Source organism: Patella vulgata, chromosome 9 (genome assembly GCF_932274485.2).
Source record: "Patella vulgata chromosome 9, xgPatVulg1.2, whole genome shotgun sequence".
In the NCBI taxonomy this organism is placed as follows: Eukaryota; Metazoa; Mollusca; class Gastropoda; family Patellidae; genus Patella; species Patella vulgata.
In genome coordinates this window covers 25,565,307-25,585,822 of record NC_065887.2, presented here as the reverse complement: position 1 = coordinate 25,585,822, position 20,516 = coordinate 25,565,307, and the positions used below count along the sequence as shown (strand labels likewise).

Below are 20,516 nucleotides of genomic sequence, written 5' to 3'. Positions count from 1 at the left end.
GACAGACTGCGAAAGCTATACTGGCTCTTTAAGCCAATATCAATCGATCACAATAAATGTTAAAGATATTTTTAATATCGTCTACACTAATATAACCATTAACAGTTAATGTCTGATATACAGTAATCGTTTACTCATAGACAACTGTAAAATATACTGAGCGAGCTAAATATATCCCCAGTTCATTGCCTAGAAAAAGTAAAAGATCTCTAATAAGGCACAGTACGGACTTTTAAGCTGTAGATTAGTTGTCAAACAAAACTTTTCGGACAAAGTAAATAATATTAATAAAATGGTTGATCAGTTTATATTCGATGTGCTGCAAAATGCTATACTTGTCTCCTTTTTTAATATCGTTAACCACGTTGCCTCGGCCAGTAAGACGCCGACTTACTAACCAGGGGGGTCCCTTGATCGTTAACAGTGTTTGTTGACCGAGAAGTATCTAGTGACTTTCCTGTCATTGGCGGAGGGAGGAGGGCCTGGCAAAAAAAATCGAGGTACCAAGTACACATTGGCATGCAAGTAAAATAATCCTTGGAAGTTGAAGTTGAGTAGGCGCACATGCCGCTGTCCTGGCAAAATTTATATCAAAGCATACAAGTAGAACGTTAAACCCCATTTTATGTTTTAAATTTTTTTTCAGCATCATTTCATAGTACGATACGATTTGGAGATCGTGTGTCGATCAACGATACCCCCTCGCAAATATCCACGGTTTCGTGTTCAAACAAGTCATTGACGCAAATTAGATTCCGGTTAAACTAACATTCTAATTGGAATACTGTGCACACATCTCTGATTTATTTCCTCAACAAAAGAAGGTGAATCACTTTGTAACTTTGTCTCTTTACTCGTCCTCATTAGCCCAGTCGGAGCAGAACAGTATAGACGTCAAACCCTATTTCATTTCATTTCATGTCTTTTTCCCCATCCCTATTTTATTTCATTTCTTTCCCTATTACTCATTATGCAATTATAATCGCAAACGTCGAAGAAATAGTCAATCCTTCACAGAAGAGTTCCAGAGGCAAACGGAAAAAAATGTTTTAAACAAATCAAGATATTTTAATCTATTAGAAAATAACCAGTATTCCAAACATTTGGAAACAAACTAATATTATTTCAGCATTCAATTCATGTTTAGCGCAAAAATAAAGAGATTATACACGCTGATATATTGACGTTGAAATGTTTATCAGTTTTCATCTGCATCCCTGTTGCGTTAATTTCATCTTGTCTGGAACAATTTAAGGTAACAATCGACAAACCTCAGAAGACTCCAGTACCCTACCTCTAGCCTCGGCTGTATGTTGATTCCGTCATTGAAACTACTTTCACATTCCTGTATTACAAATGAGGGTGGACGGGGCATGAAGACGCCTGTGAAGAGTGTTTTATCATACAAAGCTTTCAATGCCTGGAGTTGTTTTTCTTTCAAGTTTATCCGATTTTCTTTAAACGAAAGACAACTCTGCAATGAAAACTCTACACACTTCTGACGCCATTTTTACAACTTCTTTCTAAAAGCGACAAGTTTCTCTAATAAGTAAACCGATAGCCGCATCGCAATTCTGTGCGTGTAGGTATATATTATATCACTTACCGTCATACAGTCGAGACTAGATGTAGGATACCGGAATCTGCCGAACTTTGCCGAGTGTTTAAGGTAACTGATAAGTTGGCTAATATCCAAAATTTATACGATTGGATTGCAAATGCATGATTGTGTTAAAAAAAACAGTTTCCAAACAATTGAAAAGCTACTTTTTGTAGAATTATACAAATACCATTATTACTTCTGAATTCATAAAATGTGCTTGTCTGTAATCTCGTCTATATTAGTCCATCGGTGCAGACAAATATGACGTTGTCAAAAATAAAACAGCCGAATCTTGTGGAATTGACGAGAGTATAAGAGCTTGCAACTATATAATATCCTGGGTTCCAATCCGGCGTTGCCTATTAAAGACTCAGTCATGTTTACAATGGAAATTATGATAGAAAAAACACGCATTTAGTTATTCACTTAAAGTTGAATTTTTATTTTCAAATTATAAAACATGCCGGGATTCATACACTTCCTAGACAGCACTCCTAGAAATGATCCTTTATCTCAGCTTTGGCAACTACACTGTCTGCAGTGGTGAAAAAGTTTGACAAAATCCAATAATCAACCCTATATTTGGATGATATCTTCGGGCTACAGTAATTGTTAGCGATATTAATTACACCTCTTCAGCCGCTCTACCTGCAGGATATAGCTATCAAATATAGGCAATATGAATAGTATTAAAAGCAAATTTACACTCCATACTTGACGGAATAACCCCCAGGTAATCGTACAAGATTCTTACTATCGCTAGACCGACTCCCAAGGGAATCGTTTTGAATTCCACTTTCAGCAGTAGAAAATCATGAAATTTCTTCTATAATATAATGAATGCCACAGGGGGACATAGTTAATTATCTGATTATCAGCTCTTAACAATATATTCGTATCAATAGTTTGAATTAACGTCTACACAAAAGCGTAAAGTTACAGAAATATTCTAATGCCGAATCGTAATTGGGTCTAATTAAGGAAGACGCTTCGTATTTAAAAGCCAATATGTCTGTTTCTAACATCTATCAGTACGAAAAATTCTTTCCATATTTGATAATTGGGCATCTCCTCCTATGTTGATTTAATCAAATCATATGAAGCGCATATACATAATAATGGTTTCTAATTTAATAATATCGTTAATTAATTGAGCACAAATAAACATTATTCAATGACGTGGGAGTAGGAAAGTTCCACAAACGTTTTATTTTCTGTTGGGGAAGGGGACGGTACAGCTTCATTTTGATAGAATAAAGGAGCCAAGTCTCTAACTCAATATTTTCTATAATATTCGAAATTACAAAACATGAACTTGAATTCAGTATTGGTCGATTTCAATCAATATTGATGTTGTTATCTTGCCGTGAAACTATAGGATCCTAATATCCAATATTTAAGACACAATTTAAATCTTATAATCAGTACAAAAGTCGTGTACCCTATGGTTTCGGGTGCCATTTTGTAATGAACAAATAAAAACATATCCTACAGCACAATGTTGAAGTAATAAGAAAGGCTAATTCACAAACAACAAAGTAATAATTTACAAAACAAGCTTGTAGAATGCACTAAGCAGGCGAAAACGACTTCCGTTCAATTTGAACTGTTCACGTATTTCACCGAACACAATTGATTAGAAATTACAATATTTTTTTCAAAAATTAAATATAAATCCCTTTACATACATTCATATTGCATTAATGTGTACTTTTAGAACCAGTTTTGTCTATTTCAAGGTTCCAAAACATAGAGTCACACGCCCTTTAAGTCATTTACTTCCCAATACAAATATGCTGTGTGTTACCCGTGCCTATAAGCACCCATATTGTCCTAAGTAAGAGCTGTTTCGAGTGAACTGGACGAAACATCTAATAATATTCTTCCATATTGTTCCTTTATTATTAGTGAAAAAGCGATTATGTATTTTGCATATTGGTTTATATAAATAATATAAATGGTGGGGCGAGAATCTTCAGTAAATGGCGTGCTCGAAGAACTACACCCACGCTTCCGACGTCGCCCAAAGCAGGCTTCATATCCAATTTATACTCTGCAAACCACTCTGTGCAAATAAATGAAATGAAATGAGGTTTAACGTCCTACTGTTCTGCTCCTAAACTGGGCTAATGAAGACGGGGTGTTCAAATAAACCGATATTCAATTACATGAGCGACTTTTGATCAGCTTTACAATTTTAGTTTGGGGGTCATTTTTAGAAGCAGGTCATCATTTTTCAGTGATTCCAAACGACGATTTCCAATAAATACCTAACATATGTTCTCCCTAAACTAAGTAACGGTGGTTTTTGTCTACCAACTCTTTTGATTGTCTCTCGGACACCATCTTTATAGATCTTTTCCCGACACAAGTATTACATACTGTGTCTAGAAATACCATCTCACATACTGCTAAATGGTAAAGAGAAAGAGCGAGAGGGGTGGGGTATGGTCCACTCGACACAAACGTGGTCATTTCGGGACTAACATATTTGCAGTGGGAGGAAACCGGGGGACTTGGAGAAAACCCACGAGGTTGGACAGTCGACCTTACTCCTTGCCCCGTACAACCGGGAAATCGAAACTATGCCAAATGACCCAATGACATACCTTATGATACAACACGCACACGATAACCATTCGGCAATCCAACCACCCTGCTAAATGGTAAGAATAATATGAAGATCAGCACATATTCTTTGTCAACTTTAAAGCATTTATATCGATTTGAAAACATGCTCGTTAAATTATATAACACGGACATTGAGTCGGTCTTTAATTGAAGGCAGTAATTCCTTGGATTCCTTTTACACTTGGATTGGAAAAAAACATGCTTACTGACTTGGCAATTTTATTAATTCTATGGTCTTTTCTTTTTATTCGTTTCTATTTCGGTACTAGTTTGTTTTTCTGGTAGTTCTTTCTGATAATAAAATAGTCAGTGACTACACTGACCGATAAATGATTCTGTCTAGTTTATTTGAGAGCTTTGAGAAACTGAAGTAGTTTGCTCATTGATAATGCTGTTGCAAATCGGTGAGACAGAATCGAAGATACGTGACTGATGAGAGTTTTAATCCACATCACATAAATTCTATTGACTGTAACAGGGAAGTAGAATGAAGGACATAAAGCAACTAACTTGGTTATCCTGAATTACCTTAAGGATTTTTTCATCGGTTTTCGTGGCGATAAAATGGTACATCTTTTAACCGTTTTAAAGTTTTAGAACGGCCATAACATGCAGATTAACATGATATAATTATTAATCGACTCTCACAATTCTTACATGTAGCTATTTGAGTCTTATAAATAAAATATAGTACCCTTCATCATAAATGGCAATTGACGACACAGACCACCTGGCCACCTCAGAAATAAAATAAGAACCAACTTTTGTAATATTACATGGACCACAAGAGCCAGGGGCGTCGGAACGGCGCGAGGACCAGGGTACCAAAAGATAGGGGGCGGGTCGGGGGGTTCTCTCGCCCAGCTCCTAGAAAATTTTGAAATTTGTCAATTCCTATAGCGCTGTTTAGAGCGCCTCTAGCATTCCAAATTCCAACATAAAACCCTTTAAAATCCATGATAATGAAAGAGACAAAAGCCTGATTATTCACAATTTTCGTATCACGAGCAATTTATCTCATAAAAAATTATTTTTAATTTGACATTCAATACACCAATCTTCATCAAGAAAATAGAATAAGCTTTTTGAACGAGACAGTAGATTTAGAGACACGATTCTTGTAAGAGCTCATATTCAGGAGCAAGTGTTGACCAGACACTATCTTCAGACTATAATCGACCGAAATAATTGATGCGCTAATCAGATTTCACAATAAATTCAGATAATATTTTCACAATGTCTATTTCGTCCATTCTTAACTTGTGAATTTTGGCAAATAGTTTAAAAATGAATAGACTAGTAAAAAGGTTGAAAACTTTCATCATTAGGGTATGGGTATACATGTATACCCCATAAAAAAGGCAGGGTACCATTTGTATACCCTGGTACCCGGGTTCAGGCGCCCCTGACAAGAGCGCAAGATACCAAAACAACTATCGTTTCTATGACCAAAAGGCATCATATGTTCCACAAAGAGTAAGAATTGTCTATTTTGCTGTGACACACCACTCCACCAAATATTGATTTTATGCATGCAAAAACGCAAGAATTTTCGTCGGTCACATCCAGTATTTTAAATATCAAATATGGCTATGCGCATTTTAGAAAACCCATGTTATCGTTTTGAAATCCTGATTGACAAGTATGTCATTTCATTATAACCATGTTCTTCAGTTTGATTCGACCTGGAAGTATACATTAATGATTCCTCCGACCCGGTTTACACATTCAAACCGGTTTAGACATTCAAATGGTAACGAGGGGTTCTATTTCCTTTATTTATACAAACAATCGTAAGTGACCGTAGTATTAAATAAAAACGACCATGTAGCACAAGAACACTTGTGTATTTGCCAAGCAGTTGAGACTGTTGGGATCGGGACTGCACTTTATATTATAAATCTCACACAAACGAAAACGTGGTATGAGTATAATTACAAAAGGGGCTTTATCTTTTCGATTTCTTTGTTTAATTATATTTAAGATTAAACAGGTCACAAGTCTTTGGAATACAATTACTGCATGTTACAGAGCGACGTTTCGACTAGGTTGCATTGCTTGATACAGAATAGAAAAGCCTAGTCGAAAAACGCCGCTCAGTAACAAGCAATAATTGTATTCCAGTTCAATTATTAAATGCCAATAAAAACATTTATTAAGATTAACTTGCGTTTCTGATGAATTCGGCTGCAATAAATGTACTCAGTAGTTGCCGAGGAAGAGACATTTTTATGTCAAAAGGAACCCAGGTTCCTATACAACCGTGCCAATTTCCTGTGTTTACCAAAAACATGTGTGATTAAACTGAGCTGGTTACGACTGAATGGTTTCTGCTGTAGAACATTTGTTGTACGCCATAGACCTCAAGAGGATGTGAATTCAAACTGTTTGATTAATTTATATTTTATTGATACAGAGTCTGCATGAAACAAACATGTTACATCATGTAACAAATTTCTTGTAATACCGACATAGATCAGGAGCACAATTTACCCTAGGTGAGATATTCGAAATTATCCGTTACAGACATTTTCCAAATGTATATTATCACGATAGCCTTTCTCCAGTTGAATTGGTATCGATTGTATGTGTGTGCATGATATGTTCATATGAGTTGGACTTCATAGATCTCGTCAAACTAAATAGCAAAAAGTTTTTATCATGAGTATATTGATGATGTATTGGCACCGAAAATCTTTATAGACAAATCTCTTTGGTGCTTTTAGTTTAATCCTTTGCAAAATACAGTATTGATAATGACTAGAGAAGCCTAGTCGAAAAGTCGCCCAGTAATAAACAGAAATTGTATTCAACAGAGTTGTGACCCGTATAAAATACAATATTGTGAAAGTTGAATCCTTAATTGGACTATCAGTCAACAAATGTTCCAATGTCGTAACGTATTTACATACTTATGGAGAGTTTGTCAACATTAGGTATCCTCTGCTGGCGATAATAAATCGAATGGCGTCATAATAAGCCGAAGCCACTTTTGATATTCGCTAAAAAAAATTTCTTGGGCATTTTTTTAATCCGGTTGAAATCAAGTCGAGAGATTATCCAATGACAAAACAGCGGCTCTAAGTTTGACTCACACAAGGACAGAAACTGAAAGGCAATGTATACAATAAATGAGACGATTTTCATTTCCCTGTCGTTAATTTCTCGTTCATATGCAGTAATTTGAGTGAAATAAAATGGGGTTTATGGCCCAACATGTCTGTGGAAACCGGGCTAAGGAAGATAGATGCAGTGTATACCAGTCACAAGATTACGGGCTAAAACGTTACCATTTAATGCGCTGTGGTAAAGCTTATACATTTCAGTTTGGTTTTACAGCTAAGTATTTATTTCTGGCAACATTAGGCTACTGCATTATTATTTTAGTAGGGGTGGGTGTCACGCACAAGGAACTGGATGTTTCTCTTTCTGAAACACATTTACTACTATTTCACGAGGTTGCCAGTAATTGTGTTATGAACCCCTGATAAAGTCCACACACCATTTCACTAATATGTCACTTTATATTAACAGGTTTAAAGTTTCAATATGGTACTATAAATTTATAGTTGCACTGATCTGTGTATAATATCCATCCTATATATTTTTTAAAAATGCATTAATTGATATACTAAATATATCGGATGTTCTGCTGACTGTTCATATGCCCTTTTTGATACGTATTTTACTGTGGTCTGACCCCGGTTTATTTCATATTTTCTGCAATTTCGCTCGTGATCGTACTGTCAACAGTGGACTGTAAAAGCCCATCACTGTAAACTACCCAAGAAGTGACTGACTGTTTCCTGATATTTTATTAGGCTGTACTGCTGCACGAGACACATACAAAGAAAACACAAACAAAATGGAAAATTGTGTTGAAAATATGTGATGATATCCAGACACTTGGTTGCCAACAGTACAAGACTTAAACAAGAATGCTGCTGACATACAAACGATCTGCTATTTTCAGATTAATCGGAACTTATCAATCAACATCACAAAGCCGGCAATTAAGCAAATCACTGTATCATTATCGACTTATACTAGAGAACCTAATGGCATTCAACCGCTTTGCTTCTATTCCCTCATCGGTGAGAAGCTTATCGCAGAGAATGTAACAATTGGAGGGGCGGATCTAGGAATTTTGAAAAGGGGGTGGGGCGCCGCAAAATATGGGGACTGACCGCGGAGTTGGGGCGGGGGTCCCCCAAGAAAATTATCCGTCATTTCCTTGCATCTGTAGCCATTCCAAGAGCTATTTAGCTGATATTTTCGTCTAAGTAAATCGTTGAAAAAGAGCCTTAAAATCGAACAAAAAAGCCAGTTGAACATGCGACTCGAAAATTGCCAAGGCGAGCGAGTTATTGTTAAAATGGTATATTTCACTCCTTAAATACGAAATATATAAAGTTGGTACATGATGGGAAAAAAGACGAATCTATTCCCTAGCCACTTCACTATTTAAGCCTTGTAACTTGTACTGTGTACTGTCCACACATAAAACAATGCTACATCAAGTTGCACCCATTCGCGTCGGTGATGGGCATGAGTGTATACGTCGCCGATTCCACAAGATGCTATCATTGATGTCTGTCTATAGTCACTCTATAGGATTAGGGCACCATCAGCTAAACAACAAGAATTCGTTTTAAAATGGAAGCATTAATTAGAGTTAGACCAGACTGGTGTGTTTGAGTCGATGGTTTGAGGAGTCATTTGGGATCCCTGCAACGGGTTGGGAACGGACATATTTGGGTCTGAGAAAAGGCACTTTCAGCAGTAAAAAAGGGCACTGTCAAAAATTAGCTTGCGGGAGATTGGAGTAGATGCAAATGGTATCTGATGTTTCTAAAGATAAAGCAACCCTGACAAGCTGGAGATATTAGTTGGATGGGAGGGGTGTTCCCACTTTGCCAGCAGATTAACAGTACTAATTACGCGATTAGGAGTTAAGTGAGAGATTATATTCCTATATTCTGTTCTAATCATCAAATGAACAGTTTTAATCCATGATCTATATTTCGTTCACATGGTGATTTCGTAGTGAACACTCTACTTTGATGAACATTGTTTGTGGTAAATGGTTAAATAGCTGTAATGTACACCTTTTTTTTCTATCCGTACTGGACCTCCTGTCTTAACCTGTTTTTTTATTATGACAAAAGGAGAAGATGACCCGCCCTCTCTTCTCACGACAATGATTTTATTTGTCTGTTTTAAAGTGACTTTTTGATATTCAAGGACTTTTTTATTTTGTGCTTTTACCAATTTTAAGGTGACTTTAGATATACACGGATGTTTTTATTTTGTGTTTTTACCAATTTTCAACCCATTATGGGTAAATAATTCAATTAAATCAACCTGTTCATAATATCATATTTAATTTATTTTCACGTGTTAAATCTTTAATAAACAACAAAAAGTTAACGTTCAATTCATTCCAAATTCTCGAGGTACCCAAAGCCTACAGATTCTACAATTTGCAAACAGTGGTTTGTTAAAGGGACAATAATACTCTTGAAGGCTTGACAGCTCCAGTAAATAAATATTAGCCTTATTCTAAGTATTAGATGTTTAAGTGTCCTACCTGTTGTGTAAATTATCCATTACATTCTATTTTACTTGTCCAGAGGGTTCGAAAATATTTTTAAATCCAAGTCACATTTGAAAAGGTTTACGTCAGGCTTTTTAAATCATTTAGTTGAAATTTTCCAATTTTTTAAATTAGGTGTGTTAAGATGAAATTTGTATCATCAATTAAATGGAATACTGTAAAATAGTACAATTTGTTGACCAGAATAAAGATTGGGACATATTATTCTGTTACAACAAGAGTGGTATTGAGTCTTTAAGACCAAAGAAAAGAAAATGCAGACTGTTATAAGAACAAAAGAAAGAAAAAAGATTATTTGCTGGTGATAACAAATTATTAGAATGCGGAGATACCATTTCACATCTAGTTAGATTTTAGTTTTGTTTTTGTTAAATTGAATATGTGGATTTTGCCAATAAAATAATTTTAAAATGATATAGACTATAGATTATAACCCTATTGTTTCCCCTAATCTGTCGTGGATCATTGATTTTATCTGAGAACAATACCTGCTGACAAAGTAGGAACAAACCGGGTAGCAGACGAAGTTAAAAAAAACTATTTTACACACGTATATGAGGGGGGGGGGCGGCTAACATATGGTTCAATTTTATTTCAACAAGTCGCTTGAGCGTTGTGTTCTTTAGTAGTGGGAGGAAACCAAAGTGCCTGAAGAAAACCAACAAGGTTGGACACCACCCTCCATGTCACGTATAGCAATAATCACACTCATTGTATTAACTCATACATACTTGGCTTTCATTACTCTAGACATCAACTGAATAAGCTGAGATCGATTTCCACTATCTGCTGCAAAAATTTACCCGATGCAAGGGAGATAATTTGAAAATTTCTATTACGAAAGGTCTAACCGCATAAGTGACCGGAAAAATTCAAAATGTCGACAAAATTTGTTTTGTGGTTAACAATCTTTTCAGATCTTAACTAATTTCCAGGACTATTTACTTCAGTTACGTCTACATTTCATCTCGGGCGGAAATAAATTCCACTAGACTTATGATTTTTTTTTAAAATGGATGTTGGTTTTGGCGTGATTTGTAAATTATATTCATGACAGCTCATTTTTCACATGAATTATTTCTAAGTAAATTGAGTATAAAATCAATGGTAATATTTTCGAAGAAAATGGCAGCTTATTGACGATATCCATAAAATCAAGAATGCCAATAAAAAGTGGATTTTTTTAAAAGAAAAATAAACATGAAGAAGAAAATGTCACTCAAGGATTTTCGGCTGACATAAAGCAAACGACAGTAGTAACTATTTTGCGATAAATGTCAGGAAGATATTATAACACGTGAAATAATGTTTTTGTGAGATGAATTTCAGTCAGCTCAAATGATTTCAGTAAATAAACTACATTCCATTTGCTTCATCAGAAATTCATTTCAAGTTTAACCAGAACCCCCGCAAAAAAAACAAAAAAAACAAAAAAACGGAGACCTTAAACATTTTTATAAGCACAAGTGTCATATTAGTGTGGAAGTACTTTTACAATGCAAAGTAACCCAGCTGTCTATTTTATTTTACAGATTGTGTATAATTAAAGATTCTGTCAGGCAAAGATATATCTGTTTTACTCTGCTTGCAGTTACGCCAAGCCACTATGTCGTAAATAATTTTAAAAAGTTCAACACAATAACAAAGTAATTCTTCATTCTAGCTAAATCCACACTTTCTTCTCAGCTTCCTATTCAAAATGATAAACGGGATCATTAAATATTTTGATGGTATTTCAATATTGACGAGAAATTCATGGAAAGCATCGTTGCTTAAAATTGGGGCTCTCTCAGTCATACATTGAAAACGTGAAAAGTGATGGCCGAGGGCGAACTCATTTAAATCTCCTAAATATAGCACTGGGTGGTCAATGATCGATGACTGAATCGTGTGTGTTTTTAGATTAAAACTTATACGAAAGAAATTATTCCAAACCATTTCTACACCATCCGAGATAACAAAGACGGGCATACGCCATGCAGTGTGACATGGTGAAAATTTTTCCCGGACATAGGCACCACGGCCTATCTTTACCTAAAGTTCCAACTTCTTAGGGTTCTTTTACGTGCAATCCAATGTGTACACTAGAAGACCAGTATTGTAATTTTAAACTAAAGGCTATGCCATACACCATTCCATTCAAGCAACCATTCAGTCTCAACAAATCCACATCCAGCGACTGAACTAGGTGAGCTCAGAAATTCGCCCCCCTCTCCTTATTTCTCCCACCCCTTATTCATTAGCCCAGTACGATTGTATACCATAGCCTTATATACCACACATTATTGTATAGCTAACCCGTATCTATTCCGGGGATCACGTGGCTAAGTGGGTAAGACGCTAGCTCGCTAGCCTGGAGGTCGGGTGTTCGATCCCTGCATTGGCCGAGAAAGTTCATCCAGATTTTCCGGCGTGGTTCTCTCTTGTCAGTGATGCAGGACGGAGGGGCTGACAAGTAAAGCTGTCTAGTCGTTCGGATGGGACGAAAAACCGAGGTCCCGTGTACACATTGGCGTGCACGTAAAAGATCCCTTGGCAGTTGGAATTCGATATAAGAGTAGGCGATAGTGCCGCTGCCCGGGCAAAATTGCCCGTCTTCATTAGCCCAGGTTAGGAGCAGAAAAGTAGGACGTTAAACTCCATTTCATTTCATTTCCGTATCTATTCCGTTTATAAAACGACCATTACGGCTATCTTTATCTTATATAATGTGGCCGGAGCCACCAAGTCTCTTACTAAATACAACCAGTAATATCCCCAATGTTCAGTATATCATTATTTTAATGTTTACATCGTTAATAACACGCAGGGTTCAGTGCATCTAATAACTGTGATTATGTATTATCTGTACATAATATAGTCTTAAGTTTGATAAAAGTTATGGAATACTTTGTCACACAGGCCTCTGTCCTACACCATTGACAATGATAAACCTTGCCGGAAAATCCCGGGGAGCTTTCTCGGCGAACCCCGGTATCAATGACGGGACGTCCTGTTGGGACAGTCATTATGCAAGTGCTAAATCTGCCTATTTTTGGTCCTTCTTTATGCCTTAAAGATACAATCCCAAAAAAGTATTTACCGAGTGTTTATTGCCAATAAAAGTATGGTAACTTTACTAAATATTGAAAGTAAGGACACCTCATCTTACTGGAGCACACACATGACAAAAATGAGAGGGTGTCACTAATAAACAGCCAGAAGATTAAGAGCTGCCTGCTCGAGTGACATCAAAGGTTGCACTCGTAGATTGGCCGACCTTTTTGCGTTATGGAACATATGCTGTATATGTTGATAAACTTGATGGTGAGCAGACGTGCAAAAAGTGAGAGACGTAAGCGTACGACAGAGTTTCAGAGATAAAAACTGCGGAAAAAGACGTGGACAGGGGTTAATCCGAGAATGTACTTTTGTACATGGAACGGTAGACTGGCGATCCCACTCCTTGTCACGCACGTACACGCTGGAAATCGAAAACACATCACTTGACTTAATGTCAGACCCTATGATGCGAAGCGCACGCGTTAACCCCCCCCCCCCAATGTCAATCGAGACTACAGTGTTAATTTGACAGAAATCAATGTATTCCCTTTCCATTTTCTATTTTTAAAAACTATTATAGCGATAACTTTCAGCTATCTAATCTTACCTAATGTCTCTTTAAGTAAATAAAAACCCATATAGTCTTTTTTTAAAAAAAAATCTAATACACTATATTATGTGTTGCAATTGTTCATTGACTAACGACTTGACATCGGAAAATAGTAATCAATAATACATTTCAAGATAAGGATAAATAAGAATTTTGGTTTGTTTCACATTACGGGTTTTCGTGAGAATCCCAGGTGATATGTAAATAATTTTATAAAGATAATTATACAATATTAATAATCAATCATAAATAAATAAATAATGATTAATGAAAATTAAAAAGGACATACCTGTCAAACATCTTGTTGCCCTACATATAATATGTTTTATTAAAGTTATTGCAACATAGAAGTATGGTCAATAAAAGAATATACAGAACAAATGTACTTGTCTAGCTTTCTTTAAAGTATCTATGTGATTTATAAGAAATGAGCCCATCTGAAGCGCAAAGATATCGAATGTTTATTATTACGAATGTTTACCAGACGACATAAGCAAATGGTTTCAAACACGCAACGTGTCCATTTGCCACCAGTTTTATCTGGACAATGCACCGAGCATATTTTGGCATTGTGTTCTACCCTAGCTTTTAAAAAAGCTTCCAGAATTCTTTCCTTGAGTTATAAAAAATAATCATAAAAATATTTTCTTCCTTTAGTATGGCGCAATTTAAAATTAAAGCCCTTGGTGGATTGCTGCGATTGTTCTTTAGTTTCTAATGGCGACCTCTACTGAAATTCAGAAATTCGTTTTGACTGTAAACCTTAGAGCAGAAAATACCAATCACATTTGTATTTCAGGTCTAACCAGTATTTGTGTTAAATAAACTACATACTCAAATGCTGCTCTTTGTAGAACAAAAACAATATTGGTGGAACAATATTGGTGGTAAGGGTGGAAAAATATTATTGGTGGTAAGGGCCTCATCAGTGGCAATTCAGAAACGAACAATTAACGGAAACTGCTGCGCACAAGAATTAAGAAATAAATTATGGCAAAACATTATGGTTGAAGTGGATCCTAGCAGATTTTATGTTGTTATTTCTCATATTTTCTTACTACATTACATTGCTGTCTTTGAATAAACGGATATTACGTTATTGACCATTAAGATCACAGTAAAGTGGTGACACCAATACAAACTAGTGTCACTTGAGAATTGTATCTACTTATTCTATCAACATTATGGCCAGATCTGATGGCATATATTATTATTATAGATTATTGGCCTTCATTTATGTGTGAACTACCACTTATTTTAGTATTTAGATTATCGGCGTGGAGCTTGCTAAAAATCGATGACAACAAAAATTGAATAGCTCAACACAGCACCACTTTCATGAAAATTTGATGTTGTATTTTCCGTTTAAACGGTACAACTGTAATCCAGATGATGGTTGTGATGGTATTCCATACAAAAAGTTTAACAGCAATCTTTTGAAATTATCGATATTGGAAATAAAGAGTTTAGTTATATGGACTTGTAGCGCTAAAGCAACTTTTTTTTACCATCTTTGAAAAATTGTTTATGGCAGTGTATATATCCAGGAATATTTGTAAGATTTATTTTATTGGCTACGTTATATTGTTAACCCTATACTCGTTACCAGTTTTTAAACACTCACAGGTAGTTTGAACTATGTAGTCGTCGCGTCTGTCCGACAGTCAGTCCGTCAAGGTGATAGAGGCTACATTTTGGCGGTTCACTTTTAAATTTGGTGTAAAGCATTGTGGTCATGCGAGAAAAAAAAAACAATATCAATATTCAGCGTTTCCACGAGGGGTATCTCAAGCATATTTAGATACAAAAACATAGACATTAAAGATGTCGTAAATACCTTTAGGGGATACCTCTATCACATGTGGTGTCTATTTACCATGCCGTGAACTACCGTTGAATATATCGATAAAACACAATATAGAAAGTCATTAGGTTTATCAAACTGAGGGAGGGGAGGGGGCTAAAGTGCAGAAATATCTTCGCAATAGGATGCAGAAATACATTATTAGTCTAGAAAAGGACATACCTAAAAGACCCAACCTTTGTAACATGCACATAAACTATCACATAGATACTTTAACACCATGGAAAGTATGATGAAAGCATTTGTCGACGTCGCCTTTCCTAATAGTCTTACCTTTGTTATACTTTTGTAATAAAACCATGTTGCTTGTGGATTTAACTACTACCACACACTGTTTTCTTTTGCAATCGAGACCGAAAATTGATCAAGTTTGCTATAGGTAATGACGGATTTCGTGACCCTTAACAGGTAAACTTACACCTTCTAGATGTTAATCAGGTTTCATGTACCTTTGGTGGTCTTGGGTCTGTGGTTATCGTCTACAACTTCCAATATCTGTATATAAACCGTCGACCCAGGTGGCTATGAGGTGTGATTGATTTGTCTTGCATATAAATTACTAACACAGTTTTAGTATTCATTCTTATTTGGCGCCAAAACCAAGTCAATTAATGAACGGCTATAATTAATCACACGAACAGTGCAGATAAATTACATCTAAGGATAGACATAAAAGATTAATAAGAAAAGATAACCAAGACTGTTTATTTTTTATCAATGTGGGAATATGTCTCATAGGGCTAACCAAATAATACTCTATGTACTTGACTAATCATATAACTGTTTCTATTTACTTGTCCGAAATTGTCTGACCTACTTGAAAAAGTCATTTGTCGGCTATTTGTTTTGTCTTGCTCTAGGTGTGTGTTCAGGAGAGGAAAATTGGCACAATCTGACATATACACAGATAAATATCTTCAAAAGACTGTGTTAAATTAATTTTACATATCCTTTGTGAGTCACGATGGGTAAGACGTTGGTTCGCTAACTGGAGGTCCATCGTTCGATCCAGATGTTGGTGAGAGCGTTTATCGTGATTTTTCGGCGGGATTCCCCCTTGACAGTTGTGCAGGACGGAGGGCCTGACAAGAGACAGCGTAAAGTCGTTCGTATATGACGAACAACCGAGGTCCCCTGTACACATTTGCGTGCACGGAAAAGATCTTTTGACAGTTGAATTCGATATAAGAGTAGACTGTAGTGCTGCTGTCCGGGCAAAATTTCCCTCATAGCACATTATATGACGTATGCCTGTCTTCATTTGCCCAGTCGGATCAGAACAGTAGGGGGCTAAACCCAATTTCATTTCATTGTGTCCTTTGTTTAATTGGGTGACCGCGTGCGCGTTGAATCAGAAGGTCTGTCATAGTACGTGACACGGAGTAGGGTCACCTGTCCATCCTCGTGGGTTTTCTCCGTGTCCCTCCACTGCCAAAGACCCCCTATGCGTATGCGAATTATTTAAATAAAATTGAACCATATGCTAGTCCCGAAATGACCTAGTTTGCGTCGAGTGGACGTTAAACATCACCTCTCTCCCTCTCTGTGTGCTAGTGTGCTTTATACCCAAGTGCTCACCATAACCTTACTAACAATAGACATTCACTTTTCTAAAAATTAAAATGCAAAGTCGGTGTCCTGAATCTGAGATTATCTGTCCATCGTTTGAAAGACGGCAAAAAGATAATGCGCACAACTATCTAACCGTCTTTCTCCTGGTTATTTTTGTTAGTGTTTTAATATGAAAAACATGTGTTAAAGCGTGGGTGTGTGTGCGGGTGGGGGTCAAGTTGTATCAATGAGTAAGGTACTGGCTCACTGACCAGAATATCCTGTGGATTCAATCCCAGTGTTGTCCGAGAAAGCCCCTCTGATTTTCTAGCCAGTAATGAAAAAGGTGTCTTCTTGTTCAGATAGGACGGAATATCCAGATCCGGACTTTATTGGCCCGTTTGGTGCAATAGATCGTTAAACCCAATTTAATTTAGTTTAATTATAATTACGAATCTGTTTGCATGCTACTTCCAATTTGTTGTCTTCAAATCTTATTTGGTCAACACTACAAAAGACCAGTGTGGGCATATCAATTTTTGAAAAAGGAAAATCAACTGCTATTCGAATTGATCTAGTTTGTGTTGTGTAGATGTTACCCACCAACCCCTTTCTCTTTGATATCAACCTCCTATATATTTGAGGCATGACATTTTCAAATGTTTCTGATTCTTGAGTAGAATGTGATATAAAGGAACTGGTCAAACCAATTATTAAATGTAAATCTGTGAGATATTATTAATACTAAATAACATTGCCAATATCTTTCCCCATAAAAGTATTCTTGTGGACATCAAAGTAGGGAAATACCAATAAAACCAGTGTTATTCATCACGAGTCTAAAACGACATTAAACATTTTGGGATAATCAATTGTGTGGGATGACTTGAATAGCATAAATGCAGTTCTTTACGGAAATTAAAACGATTAACCGGAGCTGAATTGTATACATAACTTACACGTAATGCTTTATTCTACATTTACGGCGAATTCTTGAATACCAGAAATATCAAAGTTTTTTTTATTAGATATCACGTCTTTCATAATAGCACGATGCGAGATAACGAGATGGGGCAAATCAGCCACTGTACAAAATGTTAACTTCTTTTATCAGAGAAAAAACATTTCAAATTTACAAATTTAATTTTATATATTAACATTAAAGTTTTAAAGGTACCAAATTTCTTTGTTTATTTCGTAAAAAAAAGTCAGACCAGGTTATACTCGATTTCAAAAGAATTTGAAGGCCGCTGATCAGTAGCTGTTGTGTTGTTTGATTAATTGTAATTTAACGTCATTTAAACTACTTGTCTGGTATTATTCTCTAAGTGACATTAATTGGGTAGATAAATAAACTATAACACATACTTATGGAAAACAGCTACTGATTTATTGTATTAGTTTGATAACGTTGAGCGAATACTCTTCGAAACCTAGCCTAAATAAATCACTAATTGCTTTTCCATAAGTATATGTTATAGTTTATTTACTTGTCTGTTGTACATTTTATGTACATATAAACCCTGAAAATACACACTGACTCAAATTATGTATTAGCAAGGTTAAAAATGAACTATTTCATTAAAAGGACATACAACTTTTATGAGAGATAAAACGCTTTGCACTTTTTAACACTTGACATCTTCACGTGCGCGGTTACATAATCATGTGTTATAGTTTATTTATCTACCCAGTTAATGCCACTTAAAGAATAATACCAGACATGTAGTTTAAATGCATGTTTAATTACAATTAATCCAACACATACACATATTTGTACCCTCATTTTGAATTTGGGTATATAGATGCGCGTTACTCATAAAATGATTAAAATTACTTACCTGTAGGGTATTTATCCAATAGAAAAGCGAGTATACATTTTCTTCTCTTCTGATAGAAAGTGTTCATAGTGACGTAGACAGTAAACACAAATCAACAGACGAAAATAGTGTCTTAGATAATACGTAACTCAAGTTAGCAGTTCTCGACAGCTATATATATATATATATCAGCATATCGCTCTATGATATTTACTGAAGCCCAGCAGCCTTTTCTAATCGTTCACAGTTCTCTTGCGATTCTCTCAATACATACACAACTTCATCACAGCACATAATATATATAATAACTTGTGGTGTTTTGACATTTTCATACATGAATACACAATTCTTAAAACTCATCAGCGAACTGCCGAACTACCGAAAAAAAAACACTGAACCGTTTTATATCGAACGCCGCCTTATTCAGTAAGTTATATAACATTTATTTAAGATGAAAAACAATATCAACCTGTGTCATTAGTGCTCCACATTCAAATCGTAACAGCTCAATAACAAGCTTCCAGACTCTTTTTGAACCTTTCTTGTTTTGTATAATTGCGCTAATCTGTTTGTTCTGAAATACAAAAATAGCATTATTAGCAAATCAATTTCCTTAATTATTTACAATATTGATTCAGATGGCCCATTGGATGACCATGTGGGCAACGATGGTTGTGATAAGAAACTAAAAAGAATATTGTCAATTCCTCCGGAAAGTGTAATTTCATAGCATCAAAATGGATCGATTTATCAGAAATTATTATAAATGTATTTTTCTATGAATTTCATTCTTTTTTTTATAAATGGCACTTCTGAGAAGATTATGGCCTATTTTTCTAATGGTATTTTAGTGAGGTCAGTAGCTAATTACGTATACGGAGTCATTATACTTTAAAACTATTACTTTTAAGAGATTTTAATCGATTGTCGAATATTTAACATAAATCGACAGGAAAATATTTCCAGTTCTGGTATTGTTATACATACTTCCGAAAATAACTTGATATCTGTTTAGATGCATGAACAAAAGGTCATTAAATAAAGATACAGATTGTAAGGCCGCTGATCAGTAGCTGTTGTGTTGTTTGATTAATTGTAATTTAACGTGATTTAAACTACTTGTCTGGTATTATTCTCTAAGTGACATTAATTGGGTTTGATAAATAAACTATAACACATACTTATGGAAAACAGCTACTGATTTATTGTATTAGTTTGATAACGTTGAGCGAATACTCTTCGAAACCTAGCCTAAATAAATCACTAATTGCTTTTCCATAAGTATATGTTATAGTTTATTTACTTGTCTGTTGTACATTTTATGTACATATAAACTCTGAAAATACACACTGACTCAAATTATGTATTAGCAAGGTTAAAAATGAACTATTTCATTAAAGGGACATACAACTTTTATGAGAGATAAAACGCTTTGCACTTTTTAACACTTGACATCTTCACGTGCGCCGTTACATATAATGGCGCGAAATAATATAGCATAATGATTTAGCTCATTTGTATTTAAATATACTTATCTTTGCGAACAATAAATCTACGATCGTTATTCGAAGGATTTTGATTCTTTCTTAACTACAATACTGTTACACCCGAATCTCTAAAAGTAATATGAGTTCAAAATTGGGTCAGTTTCATTTAGTATTTAATTTTTTTAATGAATTGAACATTTCGCAACATAACACATCATCTGCAGACTATATAAACGCATTATATATATATAGTCTTTACTAAAATGTTTTGGTGGACCGCCTTTTTAATCT

The 20,516-nt window shown here is 35.4% G+C and overlaps 1 protein-coding gene across 1 annotated transcript in view; it reads right to left on the bottom strand.

The window, feature by feature from the left end:
* The window catches only part of LOC126831667 (corticotropin-releasing factor receptor 2), a 79,621-nt gene extending 60,711 nt beyond the window's left edge, over window positions 1-18,910 (bottom strand). The window contains exon 1 of the mRNA XM_050562286.2: window positions 18,760-18,910. Within this exon, the coding sequence (XP_050418243.1) occupies window positions 18,760-18,826 (67 nt within the window). The 5' untranslated portion in view covers window positions 18,827-18,910. The remainder of the gene's footprint in view (window positions 1-18,759) is intronic.
* Between the last annotated feature and the right edge of the window lie 1,606 nt (window positions 18,911-20,516).